The sequence below is a fragment of the Rhinolophus ferrumequinum genome, chromosome 8, assembly GCF_004115265.2.
Source record: "Rhinolophus ferrumequinum isolate MPI-CBG mRhiFer1 chromosome 8, mRhiFer1_v1.p, whole genome shotgun sequence".
Classification (NCBI taxonomy): domain Eukaryota; kingdom Metazoa; phylum Chordata; class Mammalia; order Chiroptera; family Rhinolophidae; genus Rhinolophus; species Rhinolophus ferrumequinum.
In genome coordinates, this window is record NC_046291.1 from 30,854,084 (window position 1) to 30,874,126 (window position 20,043).

The 20,043-nt window shown below is 40.0% G+C and overlaps 1 protein-coding gene across 6 annotated transcripts in view; it reads right to left on the reverse strand.

The window, feature by feature from the left end:
* The window catches only part of SPATS2L (spermatogenesis associated serine rich 2 like), a 160,868-nt gene that overhangs the window by 70,019 nt on the left and 70,806 nt on the right, over window positions 1-20,043 (reverse strand). For 5 of the 6 annotated variants that reach the window (XM_033112558.1, XM_033112560.1, XM_033112557.1 and 2 more), the window contains one exon: window positions 6,297-6,357. In XM_033112558.1, coding sequence (XP_032968449.1) covers window positions 6,297-6,335 — 39 coding nt within the window. In that variant the 5' untranslated portion in view covers window positions 6,336-6,357. Of the gene's footprint in view, window positions 1-6,296; window positions 6,358-19,120; window positions 19,224-20,043 lie in introns of those variants that run through there. The other variant, XM_033112559.1, reaches the window with a different exon arrangement.

Sequence of the window (20,043 nt, forward strand, 5' to 3'; positions counted from 1 at the left end):
AGTAAATTTCTTCTTATCCCCTGAAACTGATGCTGACATTTCCATTTATCCCTTCAGCTCCTTTGGACTCCTTGTCAAACCTCTTCTAGTTGCCAAGCAACAATAACAGCAGTTCTGTACATAAGCATTAAGCAGTAACTATTGTCAACATCTCTCCTTTCTTTGAAAGGGAAATTTAATGACCCTTTCCTACAAGAAAATGATGACAAAAACCTGTCCGTAGTGAAACCTGAAAGCTGTGTGTGTGGCTTATGTTCTTGCTGCTTGAATCCAACGATTGGGCTAAGCTGACTTAAACACTTCTAAAAACTTATAAAATTAAGATGTGCCCCAAAGCTTGCATGGTTCGGTCTTTTAAAACAACTGCATATCATTAAAACTTGTCCCGAGTTCCATGAAATGAGTTCTCTATTAAACAGAGTTAATATTTTAAAGACACACAATGACGGCTTTCTTCTGTACTTTCTCTGATCCTGCTAAAAACCTCTTCAATCAAATGCTTAGGTTTTTCTGACCATACTGTACCCCACATCAAGATTTGAACTATATTTTGGTCCTTTGTAAAACACAGATCAAGGCAGTTACAGGGAAAGAATAACAATAAAGAGGGACATCTCCTTACCTGCTGTGGACAGACTCTACGACACAGTGTACCTCAGCCAGCGGCAGAAATGTTGAGACAACCCAGCCCTGTTCCCACTGTGGCCAAGCGGTTGTTCTCCCCTTTTCTGTTCCTCCTCCATCACCTTAATGACTCTGTATGATTATTGTTTATAGCCCAATTTACCTCTGCAACGTGAACAGCTCTCAAAGCTATTCACAGTAAGTGGCACAGCTCAGCAAGGATATTATAGTCTAAGCTCGTCTTCATTTCCAGAGCATCACATTTTCTAATCTCACTTATTTTTCGTGAGGCTCAGCAACAGCTATCAAAGTATGAGAAAGTTAAGTCCAGTTTTATGTTCTTTTTCTCATTTGGGCTTTTTAAAATTTTGTTTTCTTTCTAATCTCATTTCTGTATGAATTTATATTTTATCTTAACTAGAGCTCCCTTTCCACTTTTTAAATTGTAAAATAAACAGATGAGGTCCTCTAGATCCTTTAGAGGTTATATGATTAAGAGCTTATAACGCAGCTCCACATTTATTATTGTATTGGATGATTCTGTTAAGTAGGTGTTATGATCACACCCAATCTACAGATTAGGAAACTGAGGCCCAGCAAAGTTAAGGGACTTGCTCCAGCCTGCTCGCTAGTAACTGGGGAGCTACTAATCAGTGTCTGTCTCTAAACTCCATGCTTTTTCCTTACTTTTCATGTAGCTCACTTCCCGATTGTACTGGGTTCTCTAAGGTGGTTTAGGGACTAGTTATCACTTAGAATTAGTTATCAGTCCATAGCTGGACACTCAAACATTAACCCCATTTTACACACAGGGATCACCTTTACTTTCTATCACTAAATTTTATTGCTGAATTGTATTCTATTTAAACTGATTTGTAATAATGCATGGAAATAATCTAACTAAAAATTTTATTTTGTCTATGCTAGTTCTAATACCCCTTTCTTATCAGTAGAGAATTATATCTAAAATTTTATAAATCAGTTTAGCTTGGTACCTTAGTGTTTCACATGAGAAATGATGTAATAGTCACTACTTGAGTTCTATCCTTAGCTCATCTATGATTTTCTAGTGCTGGCTTTCTTTAAAAATATGTCGTTTAGAAAAGAGCTGTAGAAAGTAAGTATGCCCTAAATATAAGATCCATGATTAGCCCTAAAATTTTGTTCTGGTATTTCTCCGTAACAAAATGAGATATGGGATTTCTTCCCCTCCTTCCTTCCTTCCCTCCCTCCTTTCCTTCTTCCTTGTTCCTTAATTTTTTTTTTTTTTTGATATGGCAGGATATGATAGGTTACTCACCAAAAAACATCACTTATTATCATGAAATCTACCTGACACCATATGTATTTGATAAGCATCTCATAAAGATGCTGCTTTTCTGTAGAACCACCTAAGTAACCTTAGTTTCTGTTTTTAGAAGCAATCTAAACTTGCTTGATTTAATAGCAAAGAGAGTACCATGTTTCCCCAAAAATAAGACCGGGTCTTATATTAATTTTTGCTCCAAAAGACACATTAGGGCTTATGTTCAGGGGATGTCATCCTGAAAAATCATGCTAGGGCTTATTTTCCGGTTCGATCTCATTTTTGGGGAAACATGATATTAAAACGAGGTAACATTTCCATTAACATATATTTCAGTTTCCAAGAACGCTTGAGATTTTGCAAAATATCACGAATGGGAAATGCAGCCTCTAAAGAACTTAACTATTCAAGCACGTTCACCATTTGGTATCCAGTCATTTGTCTGATTCTAATTGGGGGTCAATGATCTGAAAGGCCCAGTCCCTGCCCCCAAGGAGCACACGGTCTTACAGGAGGAGAAAGACAACTAATGATCACAATAGAAGGAGTAATGGCTGCATGCTGAATGCAGAGAACCCCACTGAAGCAAAAAGGACAATACAGGAAGTCCAAGTGATTCAGATGGGGCAGAAGGAAGAAGAAAGGAGATATCTGAAAGGTTTGTAAAAAGGAGGCGAGTAAGGGTGGGTCCCTGAGGAGGACATCTCAGATACAGGAAACTGCCTTTGCAAAGTCCTGGAGACAGACACATTCGAGGTCAGGATGGCTGCTGTGTTGCAGGGTGTGGTGTGTGTGGGGAAGTGGCAATAGATAAAGTTATAAAAGTAGATGGGGGTCAGATCACACAGGAGATTGATCACACATGTCCACTAAGGAGACTGAACTTTGGCTCCAACAATATTTCCATTTAAATCACCACAGTTATAATCCAATCATATAAAGATATTTTAAAATAAAAGTCACAAAGAGTGTCGATTATAAATTTCAGTTGTCTTGGATATTAAACCTTAAGTTATTAGTTTTCCCTTTGCATTCGTTAAAAGCTGCCGGAGGACAGAAATGACATCCTCACCAAAGCACCTACTCCTTTTCAATTCATCCAATAGTAGACCCACTAGAGATAAATGATGAGCTCATTTCATCTAAGGCTTTTATTGAGTATTGAATTTCCCCCAGTGCTTGACTAGATATCGTATAAGAACACTACATAGATCTGTTCTCAGATCTCTAAAAGCTTATAATTTATGACATAACAGTTGTTATTATTCTTAATTTTCAGAACTAAAATGTCATTGCTCTGTGTGACAGATTGAGAAACAAACTAATCATATAAAGGCCATAAAAGCTAATAACTAAAGGAAATAAATGTACTAAAATAAATCAACGTAAAATTATAAATGATCAGAATTTTCAGTTGTTTATTATGATTTATTTTATTGAGTTGAAAAATCTAACCTTTTGACATAGGAAGATGGAATTTACTAATTGAGTTAGAGGAGCTCTACTTTCATTGTCATGTGGATTGATAATATTTACAACTTAAATATCACCCTCTTCCAAAATAATGTCAACCTTTTGATAAGTTACTCAAATGAAACAGCGAAACCGCTATCTACTGTTCATCTTCATATGCATATGTAACATTGGTCATGACAGGTGGAGGATGTGGCTCCTAAGCCAATGCATGGCGAGTTCACACCGGACCTCTGTGGCCTGTGTGCTGACACATCAGCCTTCGTCCCCTTCCTGGCTCGATGCCACCTCTGTTTGAATAAGACACTCTGTCTTTGACTGCTGAGCCTATCATATTGGTCCGTCCACTACTTATAATTTGCAGGGAATCAATTGCTATGACTCTAATTGTTTAAAGTGTTTTACCTTCCCATAGCCCAACTTTAGGAGGTGTTCAATTCATCCATCAACAGACATTTGGAAAGGGGCCAGTCTTTGGTCAGCACTGAGGTGCCGGACTCAGTTTCTGCAACTAGGGAGAATAAAGTCTCATCTGAGTTTCTGGCTGTGAGTCAGGGAGAATATGACGCCATGATAGAAAGGGGGCATATATTTGTGTTATTGTTTGCTTCATGATCAGTAACTAAAAACATTTTATGTTTTGTATTCAAGTTTTGTATTAAAATAGTACATGGAATATATTATGAAATAGAATGGATAAAAAATGTGTATCAACTTTTAAGGTAACACATAAAAGACTCCAAAGATATTGTATATTGGTGGAAGTTGGTTTTGACGATGTCCACAGATTTGGGGTAACAAGTTTGTTCTGATTTTGACTTCTACCTCGAGCTGAGCCTCTGTGTTCTCCCTAAACAGGAAAGTTACTTAATATGAAGATTTACAAAAATATGTACCATAGTAGTTGACAGAGCCAGGATGAACTTTTGAAAAAATATCACTCCAAGTCAGGCTTCTGCTTAAAATCTTTCAACTGCTACTTCTGCTCTTTGGATAAAGCCCTTCATGGCTTTGTCTTAGGTTCTAAACTTTTTGGGACACAGAGCCCCACTGACAGACTAGTGAAGCCTATGGGGTCCTTCTAAGAATAATGTCTGAATATTCGTGAAATAAAATCCGTATGATTACAAATGAAACCACTCCTATTGAAATAAATTTAAAATATTATGAAATAACAATTTATGCAACAGTAATATATGTGCTTCTCTATCAACATCAAACAACACAATATAGCGCAGATTCTATTAACTACAGTAATTGTGAAGTAGTGATGAAAAAACAATATTCAGGATATCTGCTACAAATGTAATATCTGTGATTTCTAGGTGTGAAAGTCACAGGTACTCTTGCTACTACTGTAGGGTTTTTTTCCCATTGCCTACATTCATGATTGAAGGAAATGCTAAACTTCATTTAGACATTAGTAAAGAAAAACGTATTTTTTTTTCCATCCAAGTCCATGGAACCCTGCATTTTACCCACAGATCCATGGGAGGTTCAGGAACACTAGTGAGGAGCCAGTAATATGCTACTGACACTGGCTCCTGCCATACTCTCTGATCTCACCTCCCATCACCATCCCTTCTGCCTACCACACTCTGGCCACCCGACCACTTGCTCTTCAAACACAGTTTAGTCCACCTGGGCTATCTGCTTTTGCTTTTTCTATCTGGAATGCTCTGCCCTCAAATCTTAGTGCAGTGTTTCTTTCCTGTTGTCTTTGTCTCAGCTCAAATATCACCTCCTCCGAGACAGCTGCCTTGACCAACCCGTCTAAAGTAGTCACCCTACTTTCTTCTTGATATTTATCACTGTCTGAAATGACTGTATTCATCTATATGTTCTTGTGTTTATTCTCCGTTTCCCTCCCTGAAAGTGAGCTCTATGGAAGCAGGGACCTCATCCACATGGCCGGCGCCATATTCCAGCATCTAGAACAGTGTTTGGCACAAAGTAGGGATCTGATACATCTTTGCTGAATAAAAGAAAAACTAGTAAGGACTCCACAAATGTTACTTCTCTCATCCTTCACTCTGTGTTTTAGGTACTGTGGGGATACGAGGGGATGAAAGACAAACTTCCATCCTTAAGTAGTTTATAGACTAGTGGAGATAGCCTTGTGGAAGGTCAAGAGTGTGCTAGTCCAGGCTCTCCAACTCTGCTGAGTGACCCGGGACAAACCCCTTCTAAAACATCAGTTGCCTGGTGCCAGATGAATGGGTCGGACAAATTTATCTCCATAGTCTCATATGGTTATGATCATTTAGACCTAACCCTGCAAGGTAGCATATGTGGCAAGTGAGGGACTGTGATCCTAAATGGAGGAAGCTTCACAGAGACTCGGAAAGGCTGTGACGTACAATCGGCCTCCAACCAATGATGAGAAGGTGGGATTTTTCAGAGTCATGAACTCTCAGTGCTGAAAGAAACTTTAAAGGCTATGCAGCGCAACCTCTATATGAGGTTTTAGATATCTTTATATGAGGCCATTTCTGGAAACATAACATAATAGTGTAGCTCTTAGATGCAACCACTATGAGGGTTAAGTGTATGACTGTAGAATGGCACTGCTGGGTTTAAATCCCAGCTGTGTCGCTTACTAGCTATGTGAATCTAGGCAAATTACTTAACTTCTCTGACTTTCAGTTCCCTCCTCTACAAATTGAGAATAATAATAGTATTAAATTTATGAGGTTGTGGCCATGTTTTAATGAAAAAATGGATGTAATATGCCTAATACACATTCAGTAAAGGCTACTTATGATTCTGTTAACCGATTTTCTAGCTGTGTCAAACTTACTATATATCCCCCAAACCATTTTTCCCTTCTCCCATTGTAATTGAGGTTTTCCCAGCAAGCAACTACATTATCCAACATCCAACTTTATCTTACCTTCTCTTTGACATTTACGTGAGTATTGAGTTCAGCCATCTTGCTTCCAATGGAATAAGCCCTACAAAGAAGGGAAAAATAAAAGTTAACTTTAAAGTGTTAAAATTGATTTCTCAATGTGTTATTTTTATGCTCTCTTCCAAAATAGTAAACAATTTGATTCAGCCATAATCATAAATACCATTTTGGAATGTAAAAATACTTTCAAGCTAAGCACTTGTCTTATATATGTTCTAAAAGCGTGTTATGATAACTCTAGAAGACAACGTAAAATATTTTATTCATGCAGTATTGACATGAAAAATGACAGAGACAGATGGGTATGCACCCAAACTGTGCTTCTTATTATGTAAAAGAAAGGTGGTCCAAAACACTGAGAGGAGGAAAAGTGTACGTATTTGAACTAAGCATTGTCATTACAAACCTTACAGTCCCAAAGCTTTTATCAGCCTCTAGTTAATATAACAAACACTTATTGAGTCTTTCCTGCATGTATGTAACTACATCATGCACTCAAGGAAGAAATAGGAGAAATTATTCGAGATTTAAATGTAAGAAACACTGTATATAGCAGTTTCAAAACTTGCTTTTTCACTTACCAACAAACATATCATGAACATCCATACATATATACCTTCAACATATTTTTAATGACCATAAATTCGTGATCTTGAATTTCAAAGGGACTCTTAAAACTGCCCATCATCCTTCTGTTTCCCCAAATTCTTTAGTTTTTCTGCCTTTAGTGTCCAATCTTCTTTGTGAATGGCCCATTCTGAGTTCTATATTCTTAACATCAAGCTGTGGTGTTTTCTTCTTACCTGGTCTAAATCTTTCACCATTATTATGGAAGCTAGATCTTACGTTTTTAATAGTTCCAATCTCTTTTTTAAATAGAGCATAAATGACTTAAAATGGGCAGATTGTTCATAAATTAGCAGCTAGACAGGCCACAGTATCAATATACTACCTATTTGCATGTTTAATGCTTTTTGTCAATCAAAAACCACTGAAAGTTCTGGACTAGATGGTGCAATAGGTAAACACTGTGCTTACCTTCTCTCACAACCACATCAAAATTACAACTAAACTACAGAACAATCATCATCGAGAATCACCTAAGTTCTTGCTGAACCCAAAGCCCTACAACTAAAGACATACAGAAGAAGTCACCTCGAGACTGGTAGGATGGGCAGAGACATGGCAGTGGCTGGTCCCACAGCCATGTGTGACCATTAAAAAGTGGTTGTGGAGGTCCTCCACAAAGGAGTAAGGGGTCCCAGTGCCACACTAGGCTCCCCAACCCAGAGTTCCAGTGCCAGGGAGAGAAGTCCCCATAATTTCTGGTTGTGAAAACCAGCAGAGATGTGGCTGAGTGTGATGGAAGGCAGCTGCAATCCCAGGTGCTCCTCTTAAGAAGGCCATGCACGGACTTACTCACCAACGGAATCACTGGATCTAAGTATCAGCACTGGGGCAGCAGCTGGAGAGGTGACAGGGACAAATGGTGGGGAAGGGAGGGGTGGGGTGGCTCTTTGTTGAGCCCTCCCTGTTCCCAGTGTGCAGACACAGGCAGACACCATATCTGAGTCTCCATCAAGCTGGCTGACAGCACTGGTTTACCATACCCTGGTGATTCTGAGACCCCACACCCCTCAACTTTCAGGCACCCCAGCCACTTCCAGTGGCTTTTTCATACAAACCACCTGCCTTGGCTCATGCTGCAGACTTTCCTAGGGTCTCTCAAAGGTTCACAAAACCCAAACAAGCAGCATCTGGCTTCAGCGTGCCCCATACCTCTAGATGAGCAGCCCTAAGCCCAGTACTAGTGGCAGCCGGCCTTGGTTTGTGGCTTGGCCTCTCGAGGTACTTCCAAGTACAGCGCAGGTGGTAGCCATCTGTGGATTGCTTTGTGGCTCCTGCTGGGTGGCCCGGCGTGGGGCACAGGCTGCAGCTGAACTAGAGCGTGCCCCTCCTAGGTGGCCCTGGGGCTGGTGTGCCCAGTGGCCAGTTTCAAAATGAGCTGGAGCATCACTCAGCTGCCTTCAAGGATGACACACCAGGGGGCAGATTGGGCAGGCACCAGAGCCCTGCTGAAGCAGATCCTGCTCTGCATGGTCAGCCTCTGCACCACAGCTGTAGTAATGGACAGTCCTCGTAGCCAATGAGCCCAAAGGTCAATCCCTCCCACTGATATGCAAATAGCAACCAAGGCTCAACTACAAGAGAAGGGCACACACAACCCACACAAGGGACGCCCTGGAGTGCATGGTTCAGGTGACTAGGGAGACTGCACCACTGAGCCCCACAGCACACCTACTACATAAGGCCACTCTACTGAGACCGGAGACATAGCAGCCCAACCTAACACATAGAAATAAACACATAGAGGCAACCAAAATGGGGAGACAAAGAAACATGTCCCAAATAAAAGAACAAAACAAAGCTTCAGAAAAAGAACTAAATAAAATGGAGACACGTAATCTACCATACGCAGAGTTCAAAAGACTGGTTATAAGGATGCTCAGTAATCTCAGGGAGAACATTGACAAAGAGATAGGGAAAAAAATGGAGATAGAAAACATAATTAAGAACCAGTCAGAAATAAAGAATACAATAATGGAAATGAAGAATACATTACAGGGGCTCAACAGTAGATTAGATGAAGCAGAGGATCACATCACTGACTTAGAAGACAAGGTAGCAGGAAACACCCAATCAGAACAGCAAAAAGATATAAGAATCAAAAAAAAATGAGGACAGTTTAAAGGGCCTTTGGGACATGTCAAGCATACCGACATTTGCATCATAGGGGTACCAGAAGGAGGAGAGAGAGAGCTAGGAATTGAAAACCTATTTGAAGAAACAATGACAAAAAAATTTCCTAACCTGGTGAAAGAAATAGACATACAAGCCCAGGAAGAGCAGAGAGTCCCAAACAAGATGAACCCAAACAGGCCCACACCAAGACACATTACAATCAAAATGGCAACGTTTAAAGACATAGAGAGAATCCTAAAAGCAGCAAGAAAAAGGCAACTAGTAACTTATAAGGGAGCGCCCGTAAGATTGTCAGCTAATTTCTCAACAGAAATTTGTAGGCCAGAAGGGATTGGCACAAAATATTCAAAATGATGGTAAGCAAGGACCTACAACCAAGGTTACTCTACTCAGCAAGGCTATCATTTAGAATAGAAAGACACATAAAGAGCTTCCCAGACAAGAAAAAGCTAAAGGAGTTCATCAACATGAAACCAGTATAACAAGGAATCTTAGAGGGACTTCTTTAAGACAATAAATAAATAAATAAATAAATAAATAAATAAATAAATAAATAAAAATGTCAATAACTACATACCTACATACCTATCAACAATTACTTTCAATATAAATGGATTAAATGCTCTAATCAAAAGATGAGGGGCTGAATGGATAAGAATACAAGACCCTTACATATGCTACCTATAAGGGACTCACTTCAGATCGAGAGACACACACAGACTGAAAGCAAAGGGATGGAAAGATATTTTATAAAAATGGAAACAAACAAACAAAAAAGCTAGAGTAACAATACTTATACCAGACAAAATAGACTTTAAAACAAGAACTGTAACAAGAAACAAAGAAGGACCTAGTAATCTCACTTCTGGGTATTTATCTGAAGAAACCCAAAATGCTACTTCAATGAGACATGCTCATCCATATGGTTCATTGAAACATTATTTACAATAGCCAAGATACGAAGACAACCTGGGTTGTCCCTGAATGGATGAATGGATAAAGAAGAGGTGGTACATATATACAATGGAATATTACTCAGCTGTAAAAAAGAATGAAATCTTGCCATGGTTGGACCTAGAGGATATTCTTCTGAGTGGAGTTAAGTCAGATGGTGAAAAAAAAAAGTCATATGGTTTTACTTATAAATGGAATCTAAAGAGCAAAATAAACAAATCAATAAAACAGAAACAAACTCATAGATACAGAGAACATTTTGATGGTTGCCAGATGGGAGGGGGTTTGGGATGGGTGAAAAAGAAAAGGGATTAAGTACAAGTTAGTTGTTACACAGTAGTCATGGGGCTGTAGGCTCCAGGATAAGGAATATAATCAATAAGATTGTAATAACTATGTAGGTGCCAGATGGGTACTAGATCTATAGAGTTGATAGATGGGAGGGGGTTCGGGGCAGGGTGGAAAAGGTGAACAGATTAAGAAGTACAAATTGGTAGTTACAACATAGTCACGGGGATGTAAAGTACAGCATAGGGAATATAGTCAATATGGGAATAACTATATAGTGCCAGTGGGTACTAATCGGGGGATCACTTCTTAAATTATATAAATGTCTAACCACTAGGCTGTACATGTAAAATTAATACAAAATAATATTGAATGTGAACTAATTGAAAATTTTAAAAAGGAGGTGAAAAGGGGAAGAGGAATAAGAAGTTCAAAGTTCCAGGTATAAAACAAATAAGTCTTGGGGATGTAATATGCAACATAGGAAATATAGTCAATAATATTGTGATAATATGGTAGGTATGGTGTCAGATGGTTGCTGGACTTATCATGGTGATCACTTCTTTAGCACAGGGATTATAATCAATAATGTGGTAATAACTATGTATAGTGCCACGTGGGTACTGTTAAATAACTATGATGTACCCCTGAAACTAATATAATATTGTATGTTAGCTCTATTGCAATAAAAATCTTTAAAGAAAAAGAATCACTGAAACACATTTCTATATTCTTTTTGACTTTTGCTGCAGAAGAATGTATCTAGAGTTGATACATTTTAGGCACAACTTGCAAAAATTCTCAGATATCTCCCCATTTGCTTTTCAGCCTAGATCTTAAATGAGCTATAAATTCAGATCCATTACCTTTCATTGATTTTAGGAGGAAAGCTTGGTAATATGTAATCTTAATTCTATTACCACTCAAATAGGAATCCACATAGATATATTATTATATGTTACCAAAGATTAGAAACAGTAAGATTTTATTTACTTTTATAAGCATCCAAATGATAGCACAGTGACAGACACATGCATTTAAATGGGCATGGTAGCAGGAGAGACCCTGCGTACTCAGTCCCCAGTAAGGCTGCTCCTGCCCACATGCTCCCCTAAAGGTGCCCATCCCACTGAATGCAACTCCCATTTAAGTAATTTCCAAACGATACATTTTCTATCCTCTGACTTGGCATATGGGAGAAAGTAAATAACACTAGCTAGCAAATAATATCTGAATTTCATTCTCGTTTATTCCTGCTCCTGAGCGTTACTAGTAGAACACAACAGGATTATTTCTGATTATCTGCAACAGTGAACAGAGATGGTAGGTGAGGTACACTGACAAATAACGAGGTGTTTTTGTTTACAAGCCATAGATAAAAAGTGAAGCCTTTGATCAGTCATCAGAATGCCTACAAGATGGTCAACAATCATGGTATTTGAAGACAATTGGATAGTTGAGTTTCTCATTCACATGGAAGTTTTGGCATCGTATTTTTGGTGTTTTTCTGTGTATGATAGTGTATGTGTGTGAGCGAATGAGGATGGGGGAGGGAAGGAAGCACGGACAGAAGGAAGGAGTAAAGGAGAGAATGACACACATGTTATATCTATGGAAATATTAAGAATTAAGGGGACAGCTGGATTCAGTGCTATTTGCTAGGATGGATCCCTGAGCCACAATTCCTTTCATTAGACTAGATTAGCTGAATCTTCCAATAGTGCCATTATAGATCTGTGAAATCTGAGAGAAAAAGTTTTTTCTGCTTTTGTTTTTGTTTTGCTTTGACGTCTAGGATTTGGGTATGCAGCATTTTCTAAAGCTGGAGTGTTCTAATCCACAGAGGAATTAGGGAGGAATTCCACCGAGGACAGAAAATTTCTGAGACCTGAAGCAGTGGCAGCACGGAATGGTAAGCTAAATTCATAGGAAGAAAAAAAAATATATATATATAGTATTCATAGGACAAAAAAAATACATATTTCCTTGGCAATTCTCTTTTTAATCTCAAAGTCTGACTCAGGGAAGGCTCTGTTTTGGTAGTGATGCCAGTAAAATTAATTACAACATTACTGTTTTTGTGGAGGGAAAATGCTGGCTATGAGGGTAGAATGAGGCTATTACAGGTTTCTCAGATGGGAAGGTAAGATATAAAATAATTGTAGGGAGGTGTTCTTTGGTCGTTTTACTCTCCTCAATTGTCTTTTCCTGTGTGGAGGGCTGCCTCGACAGGCTGTGCCTTCCAGGTAACTGGCAATGCTCTCTCCACATCAAGGTTTTCTGCTGGCTGGTGGTTAACACAGGGAAATCAGCTCCAGCGCCAGTTAGGGAAACCAGATGAAGCATTTTAACCTAAACAGAACATAAATTTGGTTTCCTTAAAGAATTAAGAGTTTAAGTGACTAGATAGTCAAACTGGGTTGTTCGAAAAGGAGACATGCTAGGGAAACTACGGAACAGGTGAAGTTGGTCTTCGCTGTGCTGAAGTTTCTCAGTGAGTGTCGGCAGACCTGGACTGGCACTGGCCCCTCCAGAAAATTCAGAGGCACACACGCCTGGCACAGGCATGGAGTCACAACTCACTACGTTGAGCTGACTCCCTCGCCCCTATGAAAATGATACTGTGCCGTGCCCCTATTCTTTTGGGATTCTGTTGTCTGCTATGAACTATATCAGGATGGTCAGATGAACTCAGTCTAAATCTTAATTGTTTAATTTAGATATAAGGAATATACATCTAAATCTTTCTTTCTCTGTTTTTTTCTTTCTATATCAATATAAGGAACTTTGCCTCTAGGAAACATATTGTTACCCCCTCCCAATGACAGGCTCAAAGTTCAGCAACTTGAAACGCAGCCCTCATGGTTGCAGATGCCTGAGAAGCCTGTAATGCTGTAAGCGAGTGACAGATGTTTGGGGCCAACAGACCTATCGCCCTCACATAACGCTTGGTCACCACGCTTGATAATGTGTCACTCCTGGACATGACTGATGCCCATATCCTAAGAGAGCTCGGTCACAAGAGCTTTAGACGCATAAGAATGGTATAGGGAGTTCTGATTTCTTGGGAAAGAACTTGTTTTCTAATTCCTATTATCACTTAAGACTGTTCTTGTAACCAACCAATTACTGAGGTCTAACTATTCAAATCCATGGATACATGTTCCATGCATATCAGATAATCAATATAAAATTAAGATAACCAGAACTACAAGTCCTAATATTGACACAACATTTCAACAGCTCAGGTATTATTTGAAAATGTTTTCCTTTAAATTATACTTCAATTTTCAGTAATAACATTACAAACATATATAGCTATCATAAAAGTTATATATATATAATATATATCTCTAAAGATATTTTTAGAAAAAATATATATGTATATATATATACATATATACATACACACACATATATATATACATATACATACAATAAAGATCAAGGAAATTGTTGACTGAAATTTTATTTATGACATAAGATTAATCTCTTCTTTCTAGATTATATATATTCCATAGTCAAAAACTCATTAGGAAAAGACATCAATCCCAAAGAAAAGAATTTCATTATTTATCAGCAATATATCATTTATACACTTTTCCACTGGAAAATTAATAAACCATAAATATGGTTACTACCAATCACTTCATGTGCAAAGTTATAGCAAACTGCACTACTCATTATGCAAAGATCTTACTTAATATGCATTAATACCTGTCAGAAAATCTATTAGTTTATAACAAAGATAAATATTCTTTATGAAAAATAAATCTGAATAGTACAAATTCTGGCAAACATGTTTGTTTCAGCATTTCTAATTAATACAACTCAGTGAAGTATAATACATATGACAATCTGATTAATTACCAAACTAATTTAATGTATATATACTTATATTTCATGCAATCATATAAACTATAAAAAGGTAAAGCAATGTATTGAAATGCCAGATTGCTTTCTGACTTCCCTATCACTGTTTTCCCTTATGTTTTATTGTGTAGATAAAAATAAAGTTTCACTTTTGTTTCTCTGAAACCTATTACTGCTCTTTGATTCACTGTCCTGTTCTCAGGTATTACATCACTTTTCTTGAATTGGATTACGGAACCAGAGGAAACACATGAGAAAACTTTTTAAAATAATGATTTAAAATAATAATTAGCACACTTATGGAACACTTATAATGTGCCCGACACTCTGCTTAGCGCTTGACACACATTTTTCCATTGAACCCTCATACCCCTATTGAAATTATGATTATCCCCATTTTATATATGTGGAAGCTGAGGCACAGATATTAAATAACGCTGGGTCCCACAGTGGCAGGGCCATGACTCAAACCCAGGCAATCTGATTCTAGAGTCCCAGCCACTGTGCCTATAATACCTCAAAACCAGCAGACACAAGTTATGGGGCTCACTGCATATGAACTGCAGAAAAACTCTGCAAGGAGAATTCAATTGATCCCAGGCACCCTGCCTGCTCAGGCCAGGCAGGCATCTATCTGATGCATGCCTCGAAATTACGCAAGGCACTCAAGCAGCAGAGCAAAACCACTAACCTCACACAGGAATGGGCAGGAAAGTACCTGCTATAAAAAGATGACTATTTTCCTGTGGCTTCCTCCTTCAGGTGAGAGTGTAAAAAGCTGCATTTAGTGGGCCAACAAAGGTTTTCCTGGCTCCATGATGCTGCCCTGGGGCTCCATGACATTCCAGGATCTAATGTGTAACTGCTTCTTCTGTCACAATTAATGAAAGTGCCTATGTGTCTGGCTTTGGAAGAGCCTAGACAGCGTTGTGATCCCACAGATCCTGAGACACTTCCTCATGACTGCCTCAGAGAGGAAGAATCAGGAAGTCAACTACGTGATGTGATTGGAGAAGCAGCAAAAGGCCTCTCAGTCTAAACAATGTCCAACCCTCCCCCAGAGTGCGGATTCCTAACCTGTATAGTAAGTTTCTTAAGAGACATCTGCATTTTTACTCATCTTTCGCATGCTATTACCTCTAGAAGAAGGTACAATATCACAGATTAATGTATTTCATTCTCTACTGCCATCGATTGGCCCTGAGCAGACAGCAGTGCTCTGAGAGAATGGGAACTGGGGCAGGTAAGTGTTGAAGGAGTGGGAAAGGCTGCACAGCTCTCTCTGTACAAGGTACCATCAATCCTGACGGGACATGTAAGTAAAGGTTCTAGATTGTTTCAGTATAGCACGAGGGCCTCAGGTCTCGCCAGCTGTAGAGTAAGAGGTTGGAGTGGTACGGGAGGAAAAATAATTTTCTCTCTACCTTTCTGAGTTCTTAGCTGAGACCTGTCATAAAAGAGATTAACAAGAGAAAACTGAACAAGTTTATTAACACGTATACCTTATGTGTACATGGGAGATACACAGGGAAAAACGACCAACTCCCCAAGGTGGCTTAGAACTGAGGATTAAATACCATCTTAATAGGGAAAGGGGGTGGGGTGTCGGCTCTTATGGGAGGGAGAGTAAATGATATTTAGGAAAGATGAACGGGCCCTTAGAGCAATACATGGGAGATATGAGGTTTGTAACAAAGTGTGTCTGGGTGGGATCGACTTCTAGTCTCCTCTCCTGTGACAAGAGTCAATCTTTCCTGGTTGGTGAAACTCCCAGGGAAGGGATTTGTGACCACTGAGTTCCCCGTGGAGGAGGATCTGTCTTTAGGCAGATAAGGGAGTTCAGAAAAAGCTTCTCGCTGCATTTGCTATTTTTCAAGTGCCTGTAGCTCACAATAATCAATATGTCAAAACAGCCTATTTTGGTTAGCATGTCCTGACCTCCTACCATCATATTTCGGAGTGAACAATTCTCTGCCCTTCAGAGTACGTGGCCTCTGCGGTCCTTTTCAGCTCTCAGGTACTACAACGGCCCTAGGGGGTGAGGCTTAGCCGCTAGGGTAACAGAAAGCTGAAAATCCACCTTAAAAAAAAATACAAGGTGTGGCTGCAGTCTCCAACGTACTAGGCTATTTTTCTGTAAAGATCACCTTCAAACTGGTCAAGGACTAAGTGTCCAGGTGCCTAGCAGTCATGGGTCCTGGCTTGCCAGCTTAGGAGAGAAGCAGGGTTCTTTTACAACATTGAGACATTGCTTAAATGTAGGTTTTTCTGTTGCTTAACTTTTCCATTGCCTAATCTCTCTCTCTTCCGTTTTGTATCCTCTACCCTTTCCCTCAACTTCTTTGCTGTTCCTTTTCTGGCCTTGTAATTACCGAGGTAAGTCTCTTATATTCCAAGTGCTTTAGCTCTTTGTTCTGTGATTTAAATCCCACAGTTTAATAGACGTTCCTTTGCAGTGCCTGTTCCTTAGAGGAAAGTTGCTTTAATTGTTAGGAATGAGGACATGTAAACAATGAAACACAGGATGGTGACTGAAATATGAATGTCATATGAAGATATTTACCTAGACTTTTTTGTTTAATTTCGAGGGGGGAAAAAAAATCTCAAGGCTGCATTTTTATTCAAAGACACTTCAATGTACTAAACCCACTGCTAGAACAACTTCACTGAAAAGCATTTTAAGGGCAAATGTCAGACAAAAATTTCACATTTAAAAGCCTGGCTCTGCCTCTTTTGAAAAGCAGGGTTAGCCTTTGGTTTAGAAATGTCACTTCCTACTAAGTCCTTTGTGGGGGGAAGAAAGAAAATTGAATGTTTTATTTAAACAGGTCATTAACAGTCAATACTTATTTGAAAAGGCCTGCTTCCAGAGGCAGATAAAAGCTCCCAATCACGAAGAATATCACTTGAGCACATCCAGGGCAAGATGTGCTGATGCGAGTATCAGTGCTTCATGGGAGAAAGTCCCCACTCATCAGCCCGAGTGTGTGTAGAGGAGGCAGAGTCATCTGAATTGTGTGTCCTCGCACATGCTGCACACACAAGGCGGCAGGAGCCCCACAATGCACACTTTGTGGCAGCCTTGCTTTGAATTTTCCATTTGAGTACTGGCCAATGCGCATGAATGAAGATTAACCATTTTTGCATAAAGTGCCAAACCACCTCCCCACAGCAGCAGAATGCAAATGGGAGCAAAAGAGCAAAGGACAGCTAAAATAAATGCAGTGGATCTCGGGCACGGCAAGCACAGGGGGAGGGCGCGTGGCAGGCCCTATTAGCATTCATCTATGGCATGATTTTTCTATTTAATTTGAAATTATTTCGTTTTGTACGTCTCTGACGACTTGAGAATATAAATAAAATGCCTTTTTAAATAAGTGACCCGGCGCTAGCTCCTGGAAGGCTCCGCTTCTGATGGCTGGGCTTTCAAGCAAACATGTGTTTCCATAGAGATGAGGGTGACCCGGGACTCGTGGAAGTACCCACTTGTATCAGCAATTCAATTATGCTCAGTTCTTTTAAGATGCGATGATGTCAGCTCAAGTCTTTCGAACATGCCCATTCTCAGCGATGCCTTGGGAAAGGTGAAGTGGCCTGCCTTACGAGGTTCAAAAGAATAAATTCCACCCTCTCCAAGCACACCATAATAGGCTCCCTCTGAGCAGATCACACTGGCATGTCCCCCACCCCCCACCACACGCTAAGCAAATCCCAAATCCCAGAGGGGTTCAGACAAAAGACCAAGCACAGTTCTCCTTCACACCCCGGAGAACCAAGTCCCTTACCACAAACTCCCCAAATGTTGAAAAAGAAGTATCATGTTTTCCCTGTCTTTCCTTCCTGTCCCCTAGCTCTCCAACTAGCTATGGGCAATTCCAACAGAAAGAACAATGTTTTTTCTTATTATTTGACAGACATTTACTGAACAGCTACTATGTGCCAGGTTCTGTGGGGAATTCTGGCAACGGTTACAAAATAATACTTATTGAACTCCTAATGTATACACAGCAGGCACTGCTCTAAGCACTTTCCAGGTATGAAGTCATTTAATTCTCATAATAACCCTATGGAGTAGTACATTATCCTCGTTTTATAGCAAAAGAAAATGAACCACAAAGAGGTAAGTAGTTATTCAAATCACACAGCTAGTAAGAGGCTGAGCTGAGATCTGAACTCGGACCTGCTGGCTCCAGAACTCTTGCCCCTAAAGGAGCTTATATCGTTGGACAGAGACAGATATGTACACAAAAGAGAAAAGAGCTAGTTGAGGTGGGGAAGAAAATCAGAATGCAGACTCAGGAAATTAGAGTTGGAGTTTACTTGGCTCAAAGCTCTGGCCAAAACAAGACTGGGCCTGTGACGTGCCCAACTTGCAAGTCTCATCATCACAGAGCCCAGGTGCAGCAGAGGGTTAGAAAAAACAAAAAACAAAACAACGAAAAACAAAAAACTTGCATTGTGATTTTGCAATGTAACTCTGGACTGGCAAGGAGAAATCCTAAGAAAACCTGGCAAACAAAAGCTATACATTCATAGCCAATTCTGGGGAACGTGGCTCATTTGTCATGGAATAAACGCCTGGTAGAGGAAGCCATCATCTCTTCAGAGTATAATCCAGTTGCAAAAACCTCTGTTCCAACAAACTTACAATATTTCTTGTTCATTAAGCCAGAACTCTCCTAGTAAACATTAATGATTTTCCCAAAGTAGCAGAGAAAGTCAGGTTCTTCCAACTTCCTCGAAACATCACTAGCACTGGCTGAGTACCAACAGTGTAAGATGTACTACTTCACATGATGAAAGACACACTAGGGAATGAGGCAGAGTACCCAGCAGAAGAGAACTCACCGGCAGCCAGCCCCTCTCGGGCCTCTTCCGCCACCCATTCCTGTGCCAAAGGCTTTCTAACAAAATCAACCTCAACTCACTTTTTAAGGTCCCCTGGTGTTCCAAATCAGGGTTTCCAGTGCACGGCCGGAGCTAGTGGCTTTCTCAATAGGCAAATAAGTCCTGTTCCCCAAAAGCCACCTTTATCAATTTGCATTTATTGCAGCCAGTTAGTCATTTCAACAGTGACGCAGATGGAGTCAGAAACCTAGGGAGGTGGCAGGATCCTGGGTGTGGCTGAGCCACCAGAGGGTGGCCTCAGCCACCTGAGGCTCAGAGGGAATCACCTTAGGAGAAACTGCTCGGTTCTGTTTTATAAAAGTGCCCAGTGTGTCTGTCTTCAGGCCCCTGTTAGTGAATGCCCAGTTCTTTGTTCCTCTTATCTTGGGAAAGGCATAGTTTAAGACTGGATTGATTTGCAATCTTTACACTGACTGCCCCAGAGGCTGCGACAGTACAGGCTGGGATTGCAGTCACCCTTCCAAAGGTCGGTTCTGAGTATGGGCTTGGCTACGGGCTTCTAATCTTCCGGGGAGACCAGCGCAGGCTTATCAGTCAAGCAGCACACATTCCTCGCACTGCACCCTGAGGCTCCTTTTCCTTCCTCCCCTTTCTAACACCTGTTCCTGGTTCTAGACCTAACTGAAAGCATCCGTTGGCTAATTCTGCACTAAGTGAATAATGTACTACTGTCCAGGGGTAAATGCATTTTAGCAGGGGTCATGCTTTCACCCAACGGAATGAAGTTGTCCTGGTGAATGTTCAGTCTTTACCAGTGAAAGCTAGTGTGAGGAGCGTGGGGGTGAGGATAACTGCTTGGGGGGCAGAATGGAGAAGGCTTTCTTTCTTTTTTCTTTTTTTTTAATTTATTGGGGTGACAGTTGTTAGTAAAGTTACATAGATTTCAGGTGTACAATTCTGTAATACATCATCTATATCTCACATTCTGTGTTCATCACCCAGA